Source organism: Scyliorhinus canicula, chromosome 31, assembly GCF_902713615.1.
Source record: "Scyliorhinus canicula chromosome 31, sScyCan1.1, whole genome shotgun sequence".
In the NCBI taxonomy this organism is placed as follows: Eukaryota; Metazoa; Chordata; class Chondrichthyes; order Carcharhiniformes; family Scyliorhinidae; genus Scyliorhinus; species Scyliorhinus canicula.
Window position 1 is genome coordinate 4009343 of NC_052176.1, and position 27671 is coordinate 4037013.

Genomic DNA, 27671 nt, shown 5'->3' on the forward strand with positions numbered 1-27671 from the left:
CATTCCGGCAACTGTTGAATGCGCACACGGCCACGCTGAAGGTCACCTGGTGGGAACTCCCCACTGCGTCGCCAAGAGTGGCTCGGCAGTGACCCGGCAGGTCCTAACGGTCCCAGCCGGAAAGTCACGGCCACGAGACTGGGTCTGTCTGTGAGTGTGTGTGTGTGTGTGCACCTGTGTGTACGTGTGTGTCTGTGAGTGAGTGCATATGTGCGTGTCTATTTGTGTGTGTATGTGAATGTGTGTGTGCGTCTGTATGCCTGAGTGTGTGTGTATGTGTCAGTTTGTGTCTGTGTGTGTATTTGTGTGTGTGTGTGTGTATGTCTGCTTGTGGACGTGTCCGTGTGTGTCTATGTGTGTTTGTGTAATTGTGTGTCTGTGCGGGTGTTTCATTGTGTATGTGTCGAGTGTGCACGTGCGTGTGCATGTCTGGTGTGTAAGTCTGTGTGTGAATGTGTCTGTCAGTGAATGCATATGTGTGTGTGTTTGTGTGACGGTGTTTGTCTGTGTGTGTGTGTATCTGTGTGTGTGTGCCTGAGTGAGTGTCTGCAAGTTTGTGTCTATGCGCAAGTGTGTGTCTGTGTGTGTGTGTGTGTGCATGAGTGTGTCTCTGGTGTGTGTGTGTGTGTGTGCATGAGTGTGTCTCTGGTGTGTGTCTGTGTGTGTGAGTGTGTGTGTGAATGAATGTGTGAGTGTGTGTCTGTGTGTGTATATGTGTCTGCGTGTGCCTAGGTGTGTCTATGTATGCCTGTGTGCGTATCTGTGTTATGTGTGTGTAACTATGTGAATCTGAGTGTGTCTGTGAGCATGTGTCTATGTGTGTGTGTCTATGTGTGTGTGTCTATGTGTGTGTCTGTCTGTGAGTGTGTGTGTCTGTCTGAGTGTGTGTGTGTACATGCGTGAGAGTGTATGTGCGTGTTTTTGTGACTATGTGTGTCTGCGTGTTTCTGTTTGTGTGTGTCTGTGCGTTTCTGTCCGTGTGTTTGTGTATGTGTCTCTTTGTATGTGTATGTGTCTCTGTCTGTCTGTGTGTGTGTATCTGTGTTTATGCCTGTGTACGTCTCTCTCTGTCTGTGTTTGTGTCTCTGTGTCTGTGGGTGTGTATCAGTGTTTATGCCTGTGTATGTCTCTCTCTGTCTGTGTTTGTGTCTCTCTGTCTGTGTCTGTACGTGTGTATCTGTGTTTATGCCTGTGTGTGTGTGTCTCTCTGTGTCGAGTTCTGCATCAGGGAATGTTTCAGATCTGTACCGCCAGGTGGCGCAAGAGCAGACGTTTCCATCCCCTGCAGTACCTCCTGTCTGCCACTGGAGGGCGGTGTCCACCACTCTCAGATACCACTCTGCCCATTGAGTCCCTACTAGCCCTGGTACCCAACACAATAGCCACCTACGTAATCGGCCGTTATCCAGAAAATAAAGGGTAGAGATTGTGTTTGAGCTGGCGATGTGCCCAGCATGAACAGAAATGCAGAATATTCTCGAAAAGTTGCCAACATTCGGAGGGACTTGGATCGGGAAACAGAGAAAGGAAGGCAAATGGTACGTCAGCCTTTATTGAAAAGGGGATTGAAATTCATTTCCCAGGATGTGGGCATCATTGGCCGTGCCCAGCATTCATTCCCCCTCCCTATTTGTGGTGGGTGAGGTGGTGGGTGAGCCGCCATCTTGAACCCGCCGCAGACCCCGTGTGGTGTAGGTACACCCGCCGTGCTGTTAGGGAGGGAGTTCCCAGGATTTTGACCCCGGCCACAGTGAAGGAACGGCCGATATATTTCCGAGTCGGGATGGCGAGCGGCTCGGAGGGGAGGGGGGGAACTTGCAGGCGGGGGTGTTCCCCGTGCGTCTGCTGCTGCCCTCGTCCTTCTAGACGGTAGAGGTGGCGGGTTTGGAAGGTGCTGTCGAAGGAGCGAATGGCTGCGGGGCGTCTTGTAGACGGATGGATTGAATTCGATTTATTGTCACGTGTACCGAGTCCTTGTGACAGTGAAAGTATTGTACTGCGTACAGCAAAACTAAAGAGCTGGTCATTGACTTCAGGAAGCAAAGTGTCCTCCAATCCCTTGTCTGCATCAACGGGGCCGAGGTGGAGATGGTTAGCAGTTTCAAATTCCTAGGGGTGCACATCTCCAACAATCTGTCCTGGTCCACCCACGTCGACGCTACCACCAAGGAAGCACAACAGCGCCTATACTTCCTCAGGAAACTAAGGAAATTCGGCATGTCCACATTAACCCTTACCAACTTTTACAGATGCACCATAGAAAGCATCCTATCGGGCTGCATCACAGCCTGGGTATGGCAACTGCTCGGCCCAAGACCGTAAGAAACAACAGAGAGTCGTGAACACAGCCCAGTCCATCACGAACCCACCTCCCATCCATTGACTCCATCTACACCTCCCGCTGCCTGGGGAAAGCGGGCAGCATAATCAAAGACCCCTCCCACCCGGCTTACTCAACTTCTTCCACCGGGCAGGAGATACAAAAGTCTGAGAACACGCACGAACAGACTCAAATTCAGCTTCTTCCCCGCTGTCACCAGACTCCTGGACTGATGGACTGAACTGATCTCTTCACACATCTTCTCTACCGGGTCGTACTACACTCCTGTATGCTTCACCCGATGCCTGTGACTATGTATTTACATTGTGTATTTTATGTTTGCCCTATGGTTTTTTTTTCATGTATAGAATGATCTGTCTGAACTGTACACAGAACAATACTTTTCACTGTTGTGGTGATATGATTTGCATACCTGTCTGCCATTGGGGCAGAACACCGGCTTACCATTGGCCCTGGTCGGTCATGTGCCTCTCGACCGATTGGTCGAGAGGCTGAGTTAACCACGCCTCCTTGCCGAGGTATAAATAATCAAACGCCCAGCGGTCGTCCATTTTATTGTAGACAACCGCAGGGCTAAGTTCTAGTTTATTAAAGCCTAACTTTTGTAAAGCAACTCGTCTCTCGTGCAATTGATGGCACATCAACTGTATCTCTGCATGTGACAATAAAACAATCCAATCCAGTCCAGACAGATTGTTCCATAAATGAAAAACAGAGCTATTTGAGTCTTCCTTCGCTCGGGGAAGGAGTCGGCCATTTTGGGGACCGAGATGGGGAGAAATTTCTTCGCTCGGGGAAGGAGTCGGCCATTTTGGGGACCGAGATGAGGAGAAATTTCTTCGCTCGGGGAAGGAGTCGGCCATTTTGGGGACCGAGGTGGGGACAAATTTCTTCGCTCGGGGAAGGAGTCGGCCATTTTGGGGACCGAGATGAGGAGAAATTTCTTCACTCGGGGAAGGAGTCGGCCATTTTGGGGACCGAGATGAGGAGAAATTTCTTTGCTCGGGGAAGGAGTCGGCCATTTTGGAGATTAGATGAGGAGAAATTTCTTCACTCAAAGGGTTTGTGAAACCGACAGAAGAGATTGGACAGGAAGGGTAGCAGAGGTGAGGGATTAAAATCACACTGACAGTCTGGAGAAAGAAGGGGGCTGGAATTGCAGGGAGCTAGCGAGGAGGGGGAAGTGCGGAATGACCCGCACAGATCCAGCCTCCTTCTGTGCTGCACGATCCTCTGACATCGTGAGGCTTCGGCCTGGTGTGGATGGATGGGCCAGAGGGCCACATCCTGTCCCTCACTCCGCTCTCCAATGCTCCTCGGCCTACCCTCCGATTAATATACACTGACGTAAACCAGTGGTTTTCAGCTCAGAACTCCTCCACTCTGCACTTTGACCTTTCACCCACTATCGCAGGGCTCAGAATTTCTGACAGGCCCCGTTTACTCAACAATCATCTCAAATTTCAATTATTTCTCTCTCTCCTTGCTGTGACACATACTATTCAGGAACTTGAGTCACGCCAGTCTGATATGAGTCAGGCATTCGCAATCTGCTATGACATGAATGAGAGACTTGTTTTCCTTTCAGATGATCCCTAGTCAACCACTTATTCATTTCCCTGTTCACAATAACGATCAACCACGGAAACATAACTTTTCAAAAGCATTTCCATCCTCCTTCAGTTGGTTCACTGAACCAGTTCCACACGGGGTTAGATACAGAGTAAAGCTCCCTCCACACTGTCCCCATCAAACACTCCCAGGACAGGTACAGCACGGGGTTAGATACAGAGTAAAGCTCCCTCTACACTGTCCCCATCAAACACTCCCAGGACAGGTACAGCACGGGGTTAGATACAGAGTAAAGCTCCCTCTACACTGTCCCCATCAAACACTCCCAGGACAGGTACAGCACGGGGTTAGATACAGAGTAAAGCTCCTTCTACGCTGTCCCCATCAAACACTCCCAGGACAGGTACAGCACAGGGTTAGATACAGAGTAAAGCTCCCTCTACACTGTCCCTATGAAACACTCCCAGGACAGGTACAGCACGGGGTTAGATACAGAGTAAAGCTCCCTCTCCACTGTCCCCATCAAACACTCCCAGGACAGGTACAGCACGGGGTTAGATACAGAGTAAAGCTCCCTCTACACTGTCCCCATCAAACACTCCCAGGACAGGTACAGCACGGGGTTAGATACAGAGTAAAGCTCCCTCTACACTGTCCCTATCAAACACTCCCAGGACAGGTACAGCACGGGGTTAGATACAGAGTAAAGCTCCCTCTACACTGTCCCCCATCAAACACTCCCAGGACAGGTACAGCATGGGGTTAGATACAGAGTAAAGCTCCCTCTACACTGTCCCCCATCAAACACTCCCAGGACAGGTACAGCACGGGGTTAGATACAGAGTAAAGCTCCCTCTACACTGTCCCCATCAAACACTCCCAGGACAGGTACAGCACGGGGTTAGATACAGAGTAAAGCTCCCTCTACACTGTCCCCCCTCAAACAATTCTGACACGATCTGTGCCTGGGGTACTGTGTAAGATGTAGGGCCCTTTCTTTAAGGAGGATTTGCTTTGGAATCCAGACTGGGAATGTTCATGAGGCAGATTGCTGCGATGGAGGAGGCTTGTCTCATCCAAAGAAGTTTGGGTGGGTTTATGGATGCTGAGGGTATGTTTCGGCCCACGTTAAGGGTACCCAGAACAATGGGGAGGGTGGAGCTGGGTTTCAGAGTCAGGGGGCGGCTCTCTCCGTTCAACACGGAGATGAGGAGCAATTCCTCCTCTCAGAGGGTGGTCAGTCTGTGGAACCCTCCACCGCAGTGAGGGGGCCGTGGGTCGTTGAATGCATTCGAGGCCGGGTTGGACAGACGGGGCAGCAGGGACCCGAGGGGCAGAACGGCCTTCACTCCCGCTCCTATTTCCGACGATCCTGCACGAGGCCTTCGACGGCGTCACCGAGCGGGTAACGCCGCGTCTGCGTCTGTATGAATGTGTGCGTGCGTGCGAGAGAGAGTCGAGGAACGAGAAAATGTGTGAGAAAAAGACAGCGGAAGCCTCGGCCGAGAGAACAGCGCTTTATTTTATATTTTCACCGATTGTCAGTCTCAGGAATCGACGTGTTCCCTTTGAATAAAAAATAAATTATACAAAAATACATTTCAAAATAAATAGCGAATAAAGAGCATTACCGTTTGGGATTGAGGGGGTGGGGTGGGGGGGGGGGGGGGTTTGGGGAATGATTTGCTTCCTGATAACCTTTTGTTAAGTTTCCCTGGCCACTGGCCCCAGGTTCTGGACACTTGGCAACATCAGAGGGATGGGGGTCAGTGTGAAGCAGCCCAGCCACGGGCAGTGGGCAGTGCCACGCGTATCGGTATCGGCTGCCCACTGCCACCCCGGCGACGTTTATGTCTTGATCGATCTCGCCTGCTCAAGGTCAGGGCCTGAATTCTTCAGGGAACCGGTGTGGAGGGGGTGGCTTGTTGGGGTGAGGGAGGGGGGGAGGCAGATTTTGTAAAGCCCTAGGGATTTTGGGGGGGGGGGGTGGTACTGGCTCCGGTCACCATCCTGACCCCCCGCCCCTGCATTGGCGCAAGGGATGGCGATTTTCGCACGGCCTGCTCCCAAAGGCTTTGCAGCTGCGCAGACGACCAGACGTTCCCGACGAGGCCAAAGACCGCCGCACATGAGGCGGTCAGTTCGGCTCCAGCCCCCTCGGTCCCGCCCCCCACCCCGCCCGAAGACGGAGGGGGGGGGGCGGGTCAATCTCTTCACAAGACGTGCGAGCTCCGGGGAAGAGGCCATTCCCCGCCTTGCGTTCCCTCTCCCCGCCGGTCCGCGGCAGGTGCAACGTGGACGCACGTGCGCCCCTTCCCACACCCCCCCCCCGCCCAGACGCGGAGGGGGCGATGGGTCCTCGCTTGGCACGTCGACCGGCCTAAAGGGTCACCAAGGTGGGGGAGCTGAGCGAGTCCGACGACTGGTCGCCGCTGCTGCTGCCGCGGCGATGGGCGGCGGCGCAGGGCTCCGGGGGGGCGAAGAGGGCCAGCCCCTGGCCGGAGGGGCCGGCGGAAGGTTCCGGATCGTAGGCCGGCAGGCTGGGGTAGGTGAAGGCCAGGCTGGCGGTGAAGGGGGTGACGGAGGGGGTCCGCAGGAGGGTGGGGGTGTGCAGATCCTCGGGCCCGGGGCTCCCTCTCCTCACGGCCAGCTCGGGCACGGGCCTGATGAAGACTTTCGGGGGCCTCGGCCTACAGGAGAAGCCAGTTCCCCCGGCGACCGCGTCCTTAGCCTTCGCTGCACGACCTTTGACCATTCCCGACGGCGACGGGCCCCGGGCATGGTCGGGGATTTTGCAAATGGGCTGGTGGGCCTCAAGGATGAACTCCAGCCTCTCCTTCTCCTTCTGAAGATCGGCAATTTCCTTCTCCAAACCCGATTTCACATCCTCCAGCTGGTCCGTTTCCTGCACAAAAACAAACCGATCGTTTCAGCTACACGGATATCAAACAGCACGGGGTTAGATACAGAGTAAAGCTCTCTCTACACTGTCCCCATCAAACACTCCCAGGACAGGTACAGCACGAGGTTAGATACCGAGTAAAGCTCCCTCTACACTGTCCCCCATCAAACACTCCCAGGACAGGGACAGCACGGGGTTAGATACTGAGTAAAGCTCCCTCTACACTGTCCCCATCAAACACTCCCAGGACAGGTACAGCACGGGGTTAGATACAGAGTAAAGCTCCCTCTACACTGTCCCCATCAAACACTCCCAGGACAGGTACAGCACGGGGTTAGATACTGAGTAAAGCTCCCTCTACACTGTCCCCATCAAACACTCCCAGGACAGGTACAGCACGGGGTTAGATACAGAGTAAAGCTCCCTCTACACTGTCCCCATCAAACACTCCCAGGACAGGTACAGCACGGGGTTAGATACTGAGTAAAGCTCCCTCTACACAGTCCCTGTGAAACACTCAGGGAGTTGGTTTGAGTGTATTGGGGAGGTTGTTTTTGTTCGGGTGAAGCTGGAAGGGATGCGGTTCGATGTCGCTGTCTCAGACAGTTACAGTCACTCACCAACTGGAGCTTGTCAGTCAGGTCCTTCCTCCTGTTCCGACACTTGGCTGCTGCCAGTTTGTTCCTCTCCCTTCGCATTCTCTTCCTCTCCTCCTCCTCTGGTGACAGCTAGAAAAAAACACAATGGATAAGTCTATGGCGAAAAACCATTGAGAAGTCAACCTCCAGAACCAGACACCAGCGTTGGTTCAGTCGACAACACCCTCAATTAAAAATTCAGAAGGATTTGGTTTCAAGACTCTTGAGTCAGAGCCAGTACTGAGGGAGCACCGCACTGTCAGAGGGTCAGTACTGAGGGAGTGCCACACTGTCAGAGGGTCAGTACTGAGGGAGTGCCGCACTGTCAGAGGGTCAGTACTGAGGGAGCGCTGCACTGTCAGAGGGTCAGTACTGAGGGAGTGCCGCACTGTCAGAGGGTCAGTACTGAGGGAGTGCTGCACTGTCAGAGGGTCAGTACTGAGGGAGTGCTGCACTGTCTGAGGGGCAGTACTGAGGGAGTGCTGCACTGTCAGAGGGTCAGTACTGAGGGAGTGCCGCACTGTCAGAGGGTCAGTACTGAGGGAGCACCGCTCTGTCAGAGCGTCAGTACTGAGGCAGCGCTGCACTGTCAGAGGGTCAATATTGAGGGAGTGCCGCACCGTCAGAGGGTCAGTACTGAGGGAGTGCCGCACTGTCAGAGGGTCAGTACTGAGGGAGTGCCGCACTGTCAGAGGGTCAGTACTGAGGGAGTGCCGCACTGTCAGAGGGTCAGTACTGAGGGAGTGCTGCACTGTCAGAGGGTCAGTACTGAGGGAGTGCCGCACTGTCAGAGGGTCAGTACTGAGGGAGTGCTGCACTGTCAGAGGGTCAGTACTGAGGGAGTGCTGCACTGTCAGAGGGTCAGTACTGAGGGAATGCTGCACTGTCAGAGGGTCAGTACTGAGGGAGTGCTGCACTGTCAGAGGGTCAGTACTGAGGGAGCGCTGCACTGTCAGAGGGTCAGTACTGAGGGAGCGCTGCACTGTCAGAGGGTCAGTACTGAGGGAGTGCCGCAGTGTCAGAGGGTCAGTACTGAGGGAGTGCCGCAGTGTCAGAGGGTCAGTACCGAGTGAGTGCTGCACTGTCAGAGGGTCAGTACTGAGGGAGCCGCACTGTCAGAGGGTCAGTACTGAGGGAGTGGTGCACTGTCAGAGGGTCAGTACTGAGGGAGTGCTGCACTGTCAGAGGGTCAGTACTGAGGGAGTGCTGCACTGTCAGAGGTTCTCCCGCTCGGGTGGGTGTGAGGGATCCCACAGAAGACGAACAGGGTCCTGGGGTGAAATTCAAGCCCTCAATCACCATCACCAAATAAAAGAGCTTTCATAGAATTTACAGTGCAGAAGGAGGCTATTCAGCCCATCGAGTCTGCACCGGCTCTTGGAAAGAGCACCATACCCAAGGTCAACACCTACACCCTATCCCCATAACCCAGTAACCCCACCAACACACTAAGGGCAATTTTGGACACTGAGGGCAATTTATCACGGCCAATCCACCTAACACGCACATCTTTGGACTGTGGAAGGAAACCGGAGCACCCGGAGGAAACCCACGCAGACACGGGGAGGATGTGCAGACTCCGCACAGACAGTGACCCAAGCCGGAATCGAACTTGGGACCCTGGAGCTGTGAAGCGATTGTGCTATCCACAATGCTACTTGCTGCCCTAATTCCTGGATTATTATCAACTCGCTGTCTGTGCGATCTTGCTGTTGACACATTGATTGCACTGCAGAATCTCTCCTGCACAATAACCCGCGAGGCACAGCAGGACATGGAATCAAACCTCGAAGAACGCTACTAAAGCTGAGAGGTTTCTAGCCCATGAGGAAACCTTACAGGCTGCAGCTGAGGGGATTTAAACTGATGGAGGAGATTCCAACAGGGTCAACGTGGAGAAAGATTTTCCACTTGCGGGTGAGGGCAGAACGAGAGAGTCATCAATGTCAGACAGTCAGACTGGGCTCAGGATAAATATCTATACCCAGAGAGTGGGGGAGAATGTGGGACTCGCTCCCACAGGGAGTGGGGGAGAATGTGGGACTCGCTCCCACAGGGAGTGGGGGAGAATGTGGGACTCGCTCCCACAGGGAGTGGGGGAGAATGTGGGACTCGCTCCCACAGGGAGTGGGGGAGAATGTGGGACTCCCTGTCTCTCCGCTTTCACGGAAGTCCCTCAACCTCGGGAATATCCCTGTAAATCTCCTCTGCACCGTCTCCGAGGCCCTGCTCGACAGTGACCATCAACAGCAGGAGAGAATCGAACCATCGCCCCTTGACATTCAATGGCACTACCTTTGCTGAATCCCCCACAGTCGTGGGCGTTACCATTGATCAGAAACTGAACTGGACCCAGCCACATTAATACTGTGGCTACCAGAGCAGGTCAGAGGCTGGGAATCCTGCGGAGAGTAACTCACCTCCTGACCCCCTCCCAAAGCCTGTCCACCATCTACAAGGCACAAGTCAGGAGTGTGAGGGACTCTCCACTCGCCTGGATGAGCGCGGCTCCCAACAACACTCGAGAAGCTCGACACCATCCAGGACAAAGCAGCCCCGCTCGATCGACACGCTAACCACAAACATTCACTCCCCTCCACCCCCCCCGACGCACAGCGGCAGCCGTGCGCACCGTCTACAAGACGCCCCGCAGCCACTCGCTCCTTCGACAGCACCTTCCAAACCCGCCACCTCTACCGTCTAGAAGGGACGAGGGCAGCAGCAGACGCACGGGGAACACCCCCGCCTGCAAGTTCCCCCCCCCCTCCGAGCCGCTCGCCATCCCGACTCGGAAATATATCGGCCGTTCCTTCACTGTGGCTGGGGTCAAAATCCTGGGAACTCCCTAACAGCACGGCGGGTGTACCTACATCGGAGCACCCGGAGGAAACCCACGCAGACACGGGGGAGAACGTGCAGACTCCGCACAGACAGCGACCCGAGCCCAGGAATCGAAACCAGGACCCTGGCGCTGTGAAGCAGCAGTGCTAACCACTGTGGTGCCGTACCGCCCGGGATTTATCAGAACCTCTTTTGATTTCATGCATCCGCTGATAAAGTGGAAGGGGTTTACCCACAGCTGTCCCAAGCTTCACTGATGTCCGTCCATCCCCAGGTCCTCCCGCTGCTGTATCTGTTCAATCTGTACGACTCTGGGACAGTTAAATAAATCCCCCCCCCCTCCCTCCCCTTCGCTGTATCTCCCTTTCTCTGCTAAAACCGCAATCACAATCTGTTGGCGTGTGAGCGATATCGTCCTCCGTGCTAGAGGGAGGGAAGGGGGCTGAGGCGAGGCGGGGGGCAGGGTGGGAGGGAGGGAGTGGGGGGGGGGAGGGCTGGTAAAAGGAAGAGGCCGAGCCAGTTTAATTGGCAGTGAGCAAAGCAGCAGGTATGCGTGAGTCAGTGCAGCGTTGGCCAAGACCGAACGGTTAGCAGCGGACGTATTAGTCAGCAGGAAAATCATTCCAATGTGTGGACGACGACTTCCTGCCCTGGAAGGAGCTTTGACTCATTGCCTCATATCCTGGGGGGGGTGAGCTGACAGCCAAGGAGGCATTGAGGAGTCCGAGAGAGAGAGAGGAGGGGGGGGGGGGGGGTGAAGAAGGGAATTCCAGAGTTTGGGACCCCTCTAGAATCACCCACTCCCCCCCCCCCCCCCCCCGCCTCCCCCAGCAACACCCACCCAGCTTCCCCAGAACCTGGTCACCCAGGTGCTCAGGGAAGCGAGCCTCGCCCTCCCAACGCTGCGAGCCGGATGGCTCCTGAAAATTCCGAGTGCCTGCCCGCTGCCCCTCGGGGATCAGGGAATGAGCAATGGCCTCGTGGCGACTCCTCAGGGGTTCAAGGGTTATGGGGAGGAGAAAAATATCAGCCAAGATTGAATGGCGGGGCAGAACCGATGGGCCGAGTGGCCTCATTCTGCTCCTATGTCTTAGAGTCTTAACAACAGGTCAAAGGGCGGGCGGCCATCTTGGTAGGGGCTGAAAGATGGGCGACCATTCAGGTGCCCGCCTGACATGGACGCCCCTTTTTTTTGATTCTGGGGGTCCCGTCGTGCCGATAGGATAGCGGACGCTGATTTTGTACATCCTCCTTTGCCCCCAGGCCCCTGGATAATAAACATCCATCCATCTCAAGATCTGAAACCACTCGATCAGGCACCGATTGCCGTTTGCGGGAGAGAAAAGCGGTTCCTAATCTCACTGCCTCTCAGTTTTACACTCTGCACCTCCCAACGCCCCCCCCCCTTCCCTCGTCCTCGACACCCCTGACCGAGGGGAACAGTTTCGCACTCTCTCCCGCTCAGCTGTTCGCTTTCGTTCCTTTCGAACTTTGATTGAACCGCCCTCTCGATCTTCCACATTCCACGGAATACAACCCTCATTCAGACAACTTGCCGATTTTAAATGTCATGATCTGTCTGAAGCTACTGTTAAATGTTTATTGGGGTGGGTGGGTGAGGGGTGGGTAGGGTTCTGTTGGCAGATTTTGGCTGTCTGCCTCACAGCAGTTCCAGCTGTGCTGCGATATCTGTCAGGGAGGCCAAGCAGCTGTGACTGTGAATCAAACACTGGCAGAGATGGGAATGGGCCTGCAGGCTTAAAGCCTCCACTGGGCCCAGCGCGGAGTTCGAAACACTCCACTGGTCCCAGCGTGGAGCTCTGAAACCTCCATCGATCCCAGCGTGGAGCTCTGAACCCTCCACTGGTCCCAGCGTGGAGCTCTGAACCCTCCACTGGTCCCAGCGTGGAGCTCTGAAACCTCCATCGATCCCAGCGTGGAGCTCTGAAACCTCCACTGGTCCCAGCGTGGAGCTCTGAAACCTCCACTGGTCCCAGCGTGGAGCTCTGAACCCACCTCTGCTCTGAGGCAGAGTGTAGCCCAGTGTAGGAGGCTGCACACAATCACACACTCCCTCCCTCCCTCACTCACTCCCTCACTCACACACTCACTCACTCACTCACTCACACACACACTCCCTCCCTCCCTCACTCACTCCCTCACTCACACACTCACTCACTCACACACACACTCCCTCACTCACTCACTCACTCCCTCACTCACACACTCACTCACTCACACACACACTCCCTCACTCACTCACTCACACACACACTCACTCACACACTCCCTCACTCACACACACACTCCCTCACTCACTCACACACTCACTCACTCACTCACTCACTCACACACTCACTCACTCACTCACTCACACACTCCCTCACTCACACACTCCCTCACTCACTCACTCACTCACACACTCACTCACTCACTCACTCACTCACACACTCCCTCACTCACACACACTCCCTCACACACTCACTCACTCCCTCACTCACTCCCTCACTCACTCACACACTCACTCACACACTCACTCACTCACACACTCACTCACTCACACACACACTCACACACTCCCTCACTCACTCACACACTCCCTCACTCACTCACACACTCACTCACTCACTCACACACTCCCTCACTCACACACTCACTCACTCACTCACTCACTCACACACTCCCTCACTCACACACTCCCTCACACACTCACTCACTCACTCACTCACTCCCTCACTCACTCCCTCACTCACTCACACACTCACTCACTCACACACTCACTCACTCACACACACACTCACACACTCCCTCACTCACTCACACACTCCCTCACTCACTCACACACTCACTCACTCACTCACTCACACACTCCCTCACTCACACACTCACTCACTCACTCACACACTCACTCACTCACACACACACTCACACACTCCCTCACTCACTCACACACTCCCTCACTCACTCACACACTCACTCACTCACACACTCCCTCACTCACACACTCACTCACTCACTCACTCACACACTCACTCACACATTCCCTCACTCACACAATCACACACTCCCTCACACACACACTTACTCACACACTCACTCACACATTCCCTCACTCACACAATCACACACTCCCTCACACACACTCACTCACTCACTCACACACTCCCTCACTCACACACTCCCTCACTCACACACACACTCCCTCACTCACTCCCTCAATCCTACACTCCCTCCCTCACTCACACACTCACTCACACACTCACTCACTCACACACACACTCACTCACACATTCCCTCACTCACACAATCACACATTCCCTCACTCACACACTCCCTCACACACTGCCTCACTCACACACTCACTCACTCACTCACACACTCCCACACTCACTCCCTCAATCCTACACTCCCTACCTCACTCACACACTCACTCCCACACTCACTCACTCACACACACACTCCCTCACACACACACTCACTCACTCACTCATGCAATCCCTCACTCACACACTCACTCACTCACTCACTCCCCTCACTCACTCACACACTCACTCACTCACATACTCACTCCCTCACTCACACACTCACTCACTCACTCACTCACACACTCACTCACTCACTCACTCACACACTCCCTCACTCACACACTCCCTCACACACACACTTACTCACACACTCACTCACACATTCCCTCACTCACACAATCACACACTCCCTCACACACACTCACTCACTCACTCACACACTCCCCTCACGTCACACCACTCCCTCACCACACACTACACTCCCTCACTCACTCCCTCAATCCTACACTCCCTCCCTCACTCACACACTCACTCACACACTCACTCACACATTCCCTCACTCACACAATCACACATTCCCTCACTCACACACTCCCTCACACACTGCCTCACTCACACACTCACTCACTCACTCACACACTCCCACACTCACTCCCTCAATCCTACACTCCCTACCTCACTCACACACTCACTCACACACTCACTCACTCACACACACACTCCCTCACACACTCACTCACTCACTCACTCACACACTCCCTCACTCACACCTCACTCACTCACTCACTCACTCACTCACTCACTCACTCCCTCACTCACTCACACACTCACTCACTCACTCACACACTCACTCACTCACTCACTCACACACTCCCTCACTCACACACACACTCCCTCACTCACTCACTCACACACTCACTCACTCACTCACTCACTCACTCACTCCCTCACTCACACACTCACTCACTCCCTCACTCACACACTCACTCACTCACACACACACTCCCTCACTCACTCACTCACACACTCACTCACTCACACACTCCCTCACTCACACACACACTCCCTCACTCACTCACTCACTCACACACTCCCTCACTCACACACTCACTCACACACTCCCTCACTCACACACTCACTCACTCACTCACTCACTCACACATTCCCTCACTCACACAATCACACACTCCCTCACACACACACTTACTCACACACTCACTCACACATTCCCTCACTCACACAATCACACACTCCCTCACACACACTCACTCACTCACTCACACACTCCCTCACTCACACACTCCCTCACTCACACACACACTCCCTCACTCACTCCCTCAATCCTACACTCCCTCCCTCACTCACACACTCACTCACACACTCACTCACTCACACACACACTCACTCACACATTCCCTCACTCACACAATCACACATTCCCTCACTCACACACTCCCTCACACACTGCCTCACTCACACACTCACTCACTCACTCACACACTCCCACACTCACTCCCTCAATCCTACACTCCCTACCTCACTCACACACTCACTCACACACTCACTCACTCACACACACACTCCCTCACTCACACACCCGCTCACTCACTCACTCACTCACACACTCACTCCCTCACTCCCTCAATCCTACACACACTCACTCACTCACACACTCCCTCACTCACTCACACACTCACTCACTCACTCACACACTCAGCCCCTCACTCCCTCAATCCTACACACACTCACTCACTCACACACACACTCCCTCACTCACTCACACACTCACTCACTCCCTCACTCACACACTCCCCTCACTCACTCACTCACACTCCCTCCTCACTCACTCACACACTCCCCACACTCCCACACTCACACACTCCCTCACTCCTACACACACTCATTCACACACACACTCCCTCACTCACTCACTCACACACTCACTCACTCCCTCACTCACACACTCCCTCACTCACTCACACACTCCCTCACTCACTCACTCACACATTCCCTCACTCTCACAATCACACACTCCCTCACTCACTCACTCACTCCTTCACTCACTCACACACTCACTCACTCACACACTCACTCACTCACACAATCCCTCACTCACTCACACAATCACTCACTCACACACTCCCTCACACATTCCCTCACTCACACAATCACACACTCACTCACACACACTCCCTCACTCACACACACACTCACTCACACATTCCCTCACTCACACAATCACACACTCCCTCACTCACTCACTCACACACTCACTCACTCACTCACTCACACACTCCCTCACTCACACACACACTCCCTCACTCACTCACACACACACTCACTCACACACTCACTCACACATTCCCTCACTCACACAATCACACACTCCCTCACACACACACTCACTCACACACTCACTCACACATTCCCTCACTCACACAATCACACACTCCCTCACTCACACACTCACTCACTCACACACTCCCTCACTCACACACTCCCTCACTCACACACACACTCCCTCACTCACTCACACACACACTCACTCACACATTCCCTCACTCACATAATCACACATTCCCTCACTCACACACTCCCTCACACACTCCCTCACTCACACACTCACTCACTCACTCACACACTCCCACACTCACTCCCTCAATCCTACACTCCCTCCCTCACTCACACACTCACTCACACACTCACTCACTCACACACACACTCCCTCACTCACTCACACACTCACTCACTCCCTCACTCACACACTCCCTCACTCACTCACTCACACTCCCTCACTCACTCACTCACACACTCCCACACTCCCTCACTCCTACACACACTCACTCACACACACACTCCCTCACTCACTCACTCACACACTCACTCACTCCCTCACTCACACACTCCCTCACTCACTCACTCACTCACACTCCCTCACTCACTCACTCACACACTCCCACACTCACACACTCCCTCACTCCTACACACACTCACTCACACACACACTCCCTCACTCACTCACTCACACACTCACACATTCCCTCACTCACACAATCACACACTCCCTCACACACACACTCACTCACACACTCACTCACACATTCCCTCACTCACACAATCACACACTCCCTCACTCACACACTCACTCACTCACACATTCCCTCACTCACACACTCCCTCACTCACACACACACTCCCTCACTCACTCACACACACACTCACTCACACATTCCCTCACTCACACAATCACACATTCCCTCACTCACACACTCCCTCACACACTCCCTCACTCACACACTCACTCACTCACTCACACACTCCCACACTCACTCCCTCAATCCTACACTCCCTCCCTCACTCACACACTCACTCACACACTCACTCACACACACACTCCCTCACTCACTCACACACTCACTCACTCCCTCACTCACACACTCCCTCACTCACTCACTCACACTCCCTCACTCACTCACTTCTACACACACTCACTCACACACACACTCCCTCACTCACTCACTCACACACTCACTCACTCCCTCACTCACACACTCCCTCACTCACTCACAAACTCCCTCACTCACTCACTCACACATTCCCTCACTCTCACAATCACACACTCCCTCACTCACTCACTCCTTCACTCACTCACACACTCACTCACTCACACACTCACTCACTCACACAATCCCTCACTCACTCACACAATCACTCACTCACTCACTCATACACTCCCTCACACATTCCCTCACTCACACAATCACACACTCACTCACACACACTCCCTCACTCACACACACTCACTCACACACTCACTCACACATTCCCTCACTCACACAATCACACACTCCCTCACTCACTCACACACTCACTCACTCACTCACTCACACACTCCCTCACTCACACACACACTCCCTCACTCACTCACACACATACTCACTCACACACTCACTCACACATTCCCTCACTCACACAATCACACACTCCCTCACACACACACTCACTCACACACTCACTCACACATTCCCTCACTCACACAATCACACACTCCCTCACTCACACACTCACTCACTCACACACTCCCTTACTCACACACTCCCTCACTCACACACTCCCTCACTCACACACACACTCCCTCACTCACTCACACACACACTCACTCACACATTCCCTCTCACACAATCACACATTCCCTCACTCACACACTCCCTCACACACTCCCTCACTCACACACTCACTCACTCACACACTCCCACACTCACTCCCTCAATCCTACACTCCCTCCCTCACTCACACACTCACTCACACACTCACTCACTCACACACACACTCCCTCACTCACACACTCACTCACTCTTCACACACTCACTCCCTCACTCCCTCAATCCTACACACACTCACTCGCTCATACACACACACACTCCCTCACTCACTCACACACTCACTCACTCACTCCCTCAATCCTACACACACTCACTCACTCACACACACACTCCCTCACTCACTCACACACTCACTCACTCCCTCACTCACACACTCCCTCACTCACTCACTCACACTCCCTCACTCACTCACTCACACACTCCCACACTCACACACTCCCACACTCACACACTCACACACTGCTACACACACTCACTCACTCACACACACACTCCCTCACTCACTCACACACTCACTCACTCCCTCACTCACACACTCCCTCACTCACTCACTCACACACTCCCTCACTCACTCACACATTCCCTCACTCTCATAATCACACACTCCCTCACTCACTCACTCCTTCACTCACTCACACACTCACTCACTCACACAATCCCTCACTCACTCACACAATCACTCACTCACTCACACACTCCCTCACACATTCCCTCACTCACACAATCACACACTCACTCACACACACTCCCTCACTCACTCACACATTCCCTCACTCACACAATCACACACTCCCTCACTCACACACTCCCTCACTCACTCACACATTCCCTCACTCACACAATCACACACTCCCTCACTCACTCACTCACTCCTTCACTCACTCACACAATCACACACTCCCTCACTCACTCAATCACACACTCCCTCACTCACTCACACACTCACTCACTCACACAATCACACAATCCCTCACTGACTCACTCACTCACACAATCACACACTCCCTCACTCACTCACTCCTTCACTCACTCACACAATCACACACTCCCTCACTCACTCACACACTCCCTCATTCACTCACACATTCCCTCACTCACACAATCACACACTCACTCACACACTCCCTCACTCACTCACTCACACACTCACTCACTCACTCCCTCACTCCCTCACTCACACATTCCCTCACTCACACAATCACACACTCCCTCACTCACACACACTCACTCACACATTCCCTCACTCACACAATCACACATTCCCTCACTCACTCACTCCCTCACTCACACACTCCCTCACTCTCACACTCCCTCACTCTCACACACTCCCTCACTCACTCACTCACACACTCCCTCACTCACACACTCCCTCACTCACACACTCCCTCACTCACACACTCCCTCACTCACACACTCCCTCACACACTCACTCACACCCTCACTCACTCACTCCCTCACTCACACACTCCCTCACTCACACACTCCCTGACGCACACTCCCTCAGTCCCTCACTCACAAACTCCCTATTTCACACACTCCCTCGCACACACACTCACTCACTCACTCACTCACACACACACTCCCTCACTCACACTCCCTCAGTCCCTCATACACCCTCAGTCCCTCACTCACACACTCCCTCACTCACTCCCTCATTCACATTCACACACTCAATCACATGCTCTCATTCACACCGTCTCTCAGCCACCCCCCTCAGTCCCTCACTCACACTCATGCACATAATTTGACACTCAAACGTCCTCACACGCTCACTCTCACTCACATAAACTCATGAACTCACACTTAAACTCTCTCACTCTCATACTAAAACTCCCTCACATACACACTCACTCACACCCTCGCATTCACTCGCACATTCACTCAAACCCACTCATGCACAAACTCAAATTCCTTGACTCTGTCACTCTCATTTAAAAATAAAACCCAAACTCCTCGATTAGATTCCAGTCTGTAACTCACTCCCGGGTATCTGTTATTCTATATATAAACCACCCTGAACCCCTCGATTAGATTCCGGTCTGTAACTCACTCCCAGGTATCTGTTATTCTATATATAAACCACCCTGAACCCCTCGATTAGATTCCAGCCTGTAACTCACTCCCGGGTATCTGTTATTCTATATATAAACCACCCCGAACCCCTCGATTAGATTCCAGTCTGTAACTCTCTCCCGGGTCTCTGTTATTCATATAAACCTTCCCGCACCCCTCGATTAGATTCCAGTCTGTAACTCACTCCCGGGTATCTGTTATTCTATATACAAACCACCCCGAACCCCTCGATTAGATTCCAGTCTGTAACTCACTCCCGGGTATCTTGTATATATAAACCATCCCAAACGATCCCCGGGGAGTGTGTCAGTATTTACAGGGGGTCCCCGGGGAGTGTGTCAGTATTTACAGGGTGTCCCCGGGGAGTGTGTCAGTAGTCACAGGGGGGTCCCCGGGGAGTGTGTCAGTATTTACAGGGGGTCCCCGGGGAGTGTGTCAGTATTTACAGGGGGTCCCCGGGGAGTGTGTCAGTATTTACAGAGGGTCCCCGGGGAGTGTGTCAGTATTTACAGGGGGTCCCCGGGGAGTGTGTCAGTATTTACAGGGGGTTCCCGGGGAGTGTGTCAGTATTTACAGGGTGGTCCCCGGGGAGTGTGTCAGTATTTACAGGGGGGGTCTCCGGGGTGTGTGTCAGTATTTACAGTGGATCCCCGGGGAGTGTGTCAGTATTTACAGGGGGTCCCCGGGGGAGTGTGTCAGTATTTACAGGGGGTCCCCGGGGAGTGTGTCAGTATTTACAGGGGGTCCCCGGGGAGTGTGTCAGTATTTACAAGGGGTCCCCGGGGAGTGTGCCAGTATTTACAGGGGGTCCCCGGGGAGTGTGTCAGTATTTACAGGGGGAAGAGGTGGGACATGGTGCCGCTGTCGCTAGCAGGGAGGGTGCAGTCAGTTAAAATGACGGTCCTCCCGAGGTTCTTGTTTTTGTTCCAGTGTCTGCCCATCTTCCTCCCCAGGGCCTTTTTCAAGAAGGTAACGAGTAGTATCATGGGGTATGTGTGGGCACATGGCACCCCGAGAGTTAGAAGGGTCTTTTTGGAGCGGAGTAGGGATAGTGGAGGGCTGGCGTTACCCAACCTTTCCGGATATTACTGGGCGGCAAATACATCGATGGTACGAAAGTGGATGATGGAAGGGGAGGGGGCAGCCTGGAAGCGCATGGAGAGGGCGTCCTGCGGCAACATAAGCTTAGGGGCACTGGTAACGGCACCATGGCCGCTCCCTCCCACGAGGTATACCACGAGCCCGGTGGTGGCGGCCACCCTCAAGATCTGGGGGCAGTGGAGGCGACACAGGGGGGAAGTGGGAGGTCTGATAGGGGCACCACTAAGAGGGAACCACAGATTTGCGCCGGGAAACACAGGAGGGGGATTCCAGAGCTGGCAGAGGGCGGGTATTAGACAACTGAGGGACTTGTTTATAGAGGGGAGGTTTGCGAGCCTGGGAGAGCTGGAGGAGAAATTTGGGCTCCCCCCGGGGAACACGTTCAGGTACCTCCAAGTGAAGGCATTTGCCAGACGACAGGTAGCGGGGTTCCCCGCGCTCCCCGACAGGGGGGTGAGTGATAGGGTGCTATCAGGGGTCTGGGTCGGGGAGGGGAAGATCTCGGACATCTATAAGATTATGCAGGAGGTGGAGGAGGTACCAGTAGAGGAGCTGAAAGATAAGTGGGAGTTAGAGCTGGGGGAACAGATAGAGGACGGGACATGGGCAGACGCCCTGGAGAGGGTTAACTCGTCGTCGTCATGTGCGCGACTAAGTCTCATTCAATTTAAGGTACTGCATAGAGCCCACATGACGGGGACAAGGATGAGTCGGTTTTTCGGGGGTGAAGACAGGTGTATTAGATGTTCGGGAAGCCCTGCGAATCATGCACATATGTTTTGGGCATGTCCGGCACTGGAGGAGTTCTGGAAGGGGGTGGCAGGGACGGTGTCGAGAGTGGTGGGGTCCAGGGTCAAGCCAGGATGGGGACTTGCGATCTTCGGGGTTGGGGTGGAACCGGGGGTACAGGAGGCGAGGGAGGCTGGAATATTAGCCTTTGCGTCCTTGGTGGCTCGGAGGAGGATCCTGATTCAGTGGAGGGACGAAAGGCCTCCGAGTGTTAACACCTGGTTAAACGACATGGCAAACTTCATCCAATTGGAAAGGATTAAATTCGCCCTGAGAGGGTCGGTGCAGGGGTTTTCCAGGCGATGGCAACCCTTCCTAGACCTCTTGGATCAGAGATAGAAACTGAGGCCATGACAGCAGCAACCCGGGAGGGGAGGGGAGGGCGGGAGGGGGGGAGGGGGGGGTGGAGGGGGGAAAACGACGAAGGAAGTACGGTAGCGGCGGTGGCACGGGCAAGGCCTGCCCGAGGACGCTGCTAGAAATGATAAGTTGGTCTGACTGTCGGTTTCGCCGGCGGGGGGGGCGGGGGGGGGGGGGGGGATGCGCGGGTAGGGGGGGGGGGGGATTCTTTTTCTTTTTCTTGTTAAGTAGGGGGGTTTGACTTTGTTTTGTTATAATTTAAATGTAAATGTAGGGGGGGTTAAAATGTTTGTATTTTGAAAAATTCAATAAAAATTATTTAAAAAAAAAAGTATTTACGGGGGGGTCCCGGGGAGTCTGTCAGTATTTACAGGGAGTCCCCGGGGAGTGTGTCAGTATTTACAGGGGGTCCCTGGGGAGTGTGTCAGTATTTACAGAGGGTCCCCGGGGAGTGTCAGTATTTACAGGGGGTCCCCGGGGAGTGTCAGTATTTACAGGGGGTCCCCGGGGAGTGTGTCAGTATTTACAGGGGGTCCCCGGGGGAGTGTGTCAGTATTTACAGGGGGTCCCCGGGGAGTGTCAGTATTTACAGGGGGTCCCCGGGGAGTGTGTCAGTATTTACAGGGGGTCCCCGGGGGAGTGTGTCAGTATTTACAGGGAGTCCCCGGGGGAGTGTGTCAGTATTTACAGAGGGTCCCCGGGGAGTGTCAGTATTTACAGGGGGTCCCCGGGGAGTGTGTCAGTATTTACAGGGAGTCCCCGGGGAGTGTGCCAGTATTTACAGGGGGTTCCTGGGGTGTGTGGGAACTGTCAATATTGACAATAAACGTTTCCAAGTTTAAGTGCAGTGCCGATGACTTTTAATTCCTGATCAGAATTGTGGCAGGATTGGTTTTCTCTGTCAGATAGCTTCATATCACTCCGAACATTACTAGATAACACATTGCTAAACGTAAGTGACACAAGTCCGGAGTGTGAGGGACTCTCCACTCGCCTGGATGAGCACGGCTCCCAACAACACTCGAGAAGCTCGACACCATCCAGGACAAAGCAGCCCCGCTCGATCGACACGCTAACCACAAACATTCACTCCCTCCGCCCCCGACGCACAGTGGCAGCCGTGCGCACCGTCTACAAGACGCACCGCAGCCACTCGTTCCTTCGACAGTGTGGTGAATGTACTTCATGTAATTCACACTGTATTGTATTATGTCCTTGTGGGCTCTGTCTGTGAGCCGTGGCGCGGCTCTGCCCACAGGGGGAGATGAGGAGCTTGTACAGGGCTCCACCCTCGGCTTCGCCAATGGCCCCTCCCACTACCGGAAGTATAAAGTGCTGCAGCCTTGTGAGCCTGCCCTCAGTTCTTCTGGTCGCAGGCAGGCTCAGTTGTAAGTCTATTAAAACCACAGTTTACTTCCAATCGTGTCTCGAGTGAATTGATGGTCACATCAATTTAATAGACTTAAGAAAACTACTATGGAATCAGCCCTCAAACCTTATCGACTAGAACTCGACCCGCAGGCCACAGAGATGAAGGAAATCTTTCTACACTGGCTTCGGTGTTTCAAGGCCTACCTGGCTGCATCGACCACCTCCGAGACGACAGAGGAGCAGAAACTCAGCCTACTGCACGCACGGGTGAGCCATCGCATCTCTACGCAACTCAACTGTACCGACTCGTATACCGAGGCCCTGGCTATGCTCGACCGATTATACGTGCGGCCGGTAAAAGAGGTCTACGCGCGGCACATTTTCGCTACCCGCCGCCAGCGTGCCGCAGAGTCGCTAGAGGACTTCCTGCGCGACTTAAAAGCCCTTGCTCGGGACTGCAACTTTCAGGCTGTAACTGCCTCCCAGCATATGGAACTCGCTGTCCGTGGTGTTTACGTTGCGGGGGTCCGGTTTAACTATGTGCGCCAGCGACTACTCGAAAAGGGGGCCCAGAACTTGGAGGACACGGTAGCGCTAGCAACCACTATGGAGGTCGCGTTTCAAAGTCTCAACTCATTCCCCGCAGATAAAGCGACCCCATCGTGGACCCCCGACCAGCGACTGCCCCAGGCCTGCGCCGCACGGCCACCCACCCACTATGGAGCGCCAGCGTGCCATTTTTGTGGCCAGCCCCAACACCCACGGCAGCACTGCCCGGCCCGCAACGCGACCTGCAGCAGCTGCGGTCGAAAAGGACATTATGCCAAAGTATGCCTGGCGAAATGAAAACCCTCTAACTCCCCCGCAGTCCAGAGCAATCGCTCCCCCAACTCGCAGGCCCGCAGGCCCCGCAACGTTGCTGCGTGTCTGCCAACTCCGCCTCCGCCCGACATGTGCGACTCATGGGGGCCGCCATCTTGGCAATCCTCCCCCACGCGGCCGGCCATGTGCGAGTCATGGGGGCCGCCATCTTGGCAATCCTCCCCCACGCGGCCGGCCATGTGCGAGTCATGGGGGCCACCATCTTGGCAATCCTCCCCCACGCGGCCGGCCACGTGCGAGTCATGGGGGCCGCCATCTTGGCCATCACCCGATGTTCACCTCGACGACTACGACCTCCGCGGACAGTCATCACGGGGCCACTCCAGCACTGCTGATCGAGCCGCCGACTACCCGCAACTCAACGCAGTCACGTTGGACCAGTCGGTCCGAAGCACCTCAGGAGCTCGATTATATCCGTTCAAATCAACGGATACAAGACACCGTGCCCCTTCGACTCCGGGAGCGCCGAGAGCTTTGTACACCCTGACCTGGTAAGACGCTGTTCGCTCCCTATCTTCCCCGCACGGCAAACTATCTCCCTCGCCTCGGGCTCGCACTCAGTCCAAATACAAGGGCACACCGCCGTGACCCTAACGATTCAGGGCGCCAGCTACTCTAATTTCCAGCTGTACGTACTCGCCGACCTCTGCGCCCCACTTTTACTCGGGCTCGACTTTCAATGCAACCTCAAGAGCCTCACACTCAGCTTCGGCGGACCCCTACCTCTTCTCACTATCTGCAGCTTCACTAACCTGACGGCTAACTGTAAACCAGTAGCCACCCGCAGCAGGCGGTATAGCCTGCAGGACAGAGTATTCATCAGAGCCGAAGTCCAGCGGCTCCTACGTGAGGGAGTCATAGAGGCCAGTAACAGCCCCTGGAGAGCTCAGGTGGTAGTCGTCAAGACCGGGGAAAAGTTCCGGATGATGGTTGATTACAGCCGAACCATTAACCGGTTCACGCACCTCGATGCGCACCCCCTCCCCAGAATTGCAGACATGGTCAACCAGATCGCCCAGTCCCGCACATTCTCCACGGTGGATCTGAAGTCTGCATACCACCAGCTCCCAATCCGCCCGGAGGACCGCCACTACACAGCGTTCGAGGCAGATGGCCGCCTCTTCCATTTCCTCCGGGTCCCCTTTGGAGTCACGAATGGGGTCTCGGTGTTCCAACGAGCAATGGACTGAATGGTGGACCAGTACGGGCTGCGGGCCACGTTTGCGTACTTGGATAACGTCACCATCTGCGGCCATGATCAGCAGGACCACGACGCCAACCTCCACCGATTTCTCCAAACCGCCCAAACCCTAAACCTCACGTACAACACGGAGAAATGCGTTTTCCGCACAACCAGACTAGCCATCCTCGGCTATGTCGTGGAAAACTGGGTACTAGGACCCGACCCTGACCGTATGCGCCCCCTCTTACAACTCCCTCTCCCTCACTGTTCCAGGGCCCTCAAGAGGTGCCTGGGATTCTTCTCTTATTACGCCCAGTGGGTCCCCTAGTATGCGGACAAAGCCCGCCCACTATTAAAGACCACACTCTTCCCACTGTCAGCAGAAGCATGCCAGGCCTTCAACTGCATCAAGGAGGACATCGCCAAAGCCGCCATGCGGGCGGTGGGTGAATCCGTCCCCTTTCAGGTGGAGAGCGATGCCTCAGAGGTTGCTCTCGCTGCCACTCTGAATCAGGCAGGGAGACCAGTAGCCTTCTTCTCCCGAACCCTCTCCGCTTCGGAACTTCGACACTCCTCAGTCGAAAGGGAAGCCCCAGCCATTGTGGAAGCCGTATGGCACTGGAGGCACTACCTCGCAGGTAGGAGGTTCACCCTCATCACCGACCAAAGATCGGTTCCCTTCATGTTCAACAACTCGCAAAGGGGCAAAATAAAAAACGATAAAATCTTGCGGTGGAGGATCGAACTCTCCACCTATAATTATGACATCATATATCGACCGGAGAAGCTCAACAAGCCCCCAGATGCCCTGTCCCATGGCACATGCGCCAACGCGCAAGACGACGGCCTGAAAGCTATCTACAACGACCTCTGCCACCCGGGGGTCACCCGGCTCGCCCAGTACGTCAAGCCCGCAATCTGCCTTTCTCCACCGAGGAGGTCAAAGCCATCACCAGGGATTGCCCGATCTGTCCGGAGTGCAAACCGCACTTCTACAGACCAGACAGGGCCCACCTGGTCAAGGCTTCCCGGCCCTTTGAACGCCTGAGCATCGATTTCAAAGGTCCCCTCGTCTCGACAAATCGAAATGTGTACTTCCTCAACGTCATAGACGAATTCTCCCACTTCCCCTTTGCTATCCCATGCCCCGATATGACCTCCCACACAGTCATCAGAGCCCTGCACAGTGTCTTCACCCTGTTCAGCTTCGTACACAGCGACAGGGGTTCGTCCTTCATGAAACCACAGTTTACTTCCAATCGTGTCTCGAGTGAATTGATGGTCACATCAGACAGCACCTTCCAAACCCGCCACCTCTACCGTCTAGAAGGACGAGGGCAGCAGCAGACGCACAGGGGAACACCACCGCCTGCACGTCCCCCCCCCCCCCCCCCCCCCCCGCCTCCGAGCCGCTCGCCATCCCGACTGGGAAATATATCGGCCGTTCCTTCACTGTGGCTGGGGTCAGAATCCTGGGAACTCCCTCCCTAACAGCACAGTGGGTGTACCTACAACACACGGGGACTGCGGCGGGTTCAAGATGGCGGCTCACCCACCACCTTCTCCAGGGGCAATTAGGGATGGGCGTCAAAGCATAGAGTGTGGGAGCCTTCTTATATAAACCTACCTCTTCCTCCCTCCGCCGCCTTCCTCCGTGAGGGGGCATGATGGACCTGATCACCCCTGCCCTCGACATGCCCGAGGTGCCCGGGGCATTGCCCATGCCCAGGGGTGGGTAGGGGTAGGTTCTGGGGTAGAAGTTTGATGTGGAGCTGGTGATCACGGTAGGCTGCACCATCCACTGGAGATCCTGGCTGCTGGTGATGGTGGTCAGAGAGGGCACTGCTGTGGCCGCCCCACACAGGGGCACGTTGTACTTCTGAAAGGGAAAGAAAGAAGGTTAAAGCATCGTAATCGCTAACCGTCGCTCAATTGATGAATGAAACATCCACACCAGCTGCCTCCCACCCCCGTCTTCATCTCCCCCCCCCCACAACCCGCATCACCCTATCCTCCTATTCCGCTCTCCCTCATGTATTTATCCAGCTCACCCCCCCCTCCATAAATGTATCAACACCATACACCTCGAGCTCGCCCCGTGGGAGCGAGTTCCCCATTCTCCCCCACTCCCCGTGGGAGCGAGTTCCACA

At 54.6% G+C, this 27671-nt stretch overlaps 1 protein-coding gene across 1 annotated transcript; it reads right to left on the reverse strand.

Annotated features, from left to right (window-relative positions):
* Window positions 1-5577: 5577 nt before the first annotated feature.
* On the reverse strand, window positions 5578-27455 carry LOC119959022 (fos-related antigen 2-like). The gene is made up of 3 exons (XM_038787569.1): window positions 27149-27455; window positions 7436-7543; window positions 5578-6818 (listed from the first exon to the last, which is right to left on the reverse strand). The coding sequence occupies exons 1-3, from the start codon at window positions 27317-27319 to the stop codon at window positions 6294-6296; spliced, it is 804 nt and encodes a 267-aa protein (XP_038643497.1). The 5' UTR covers window positions 27320-27455; the 3' UTR covers window positions 5578-6293.
* Window positions 27456-27671: the final 216 nt, after the last annotated feature.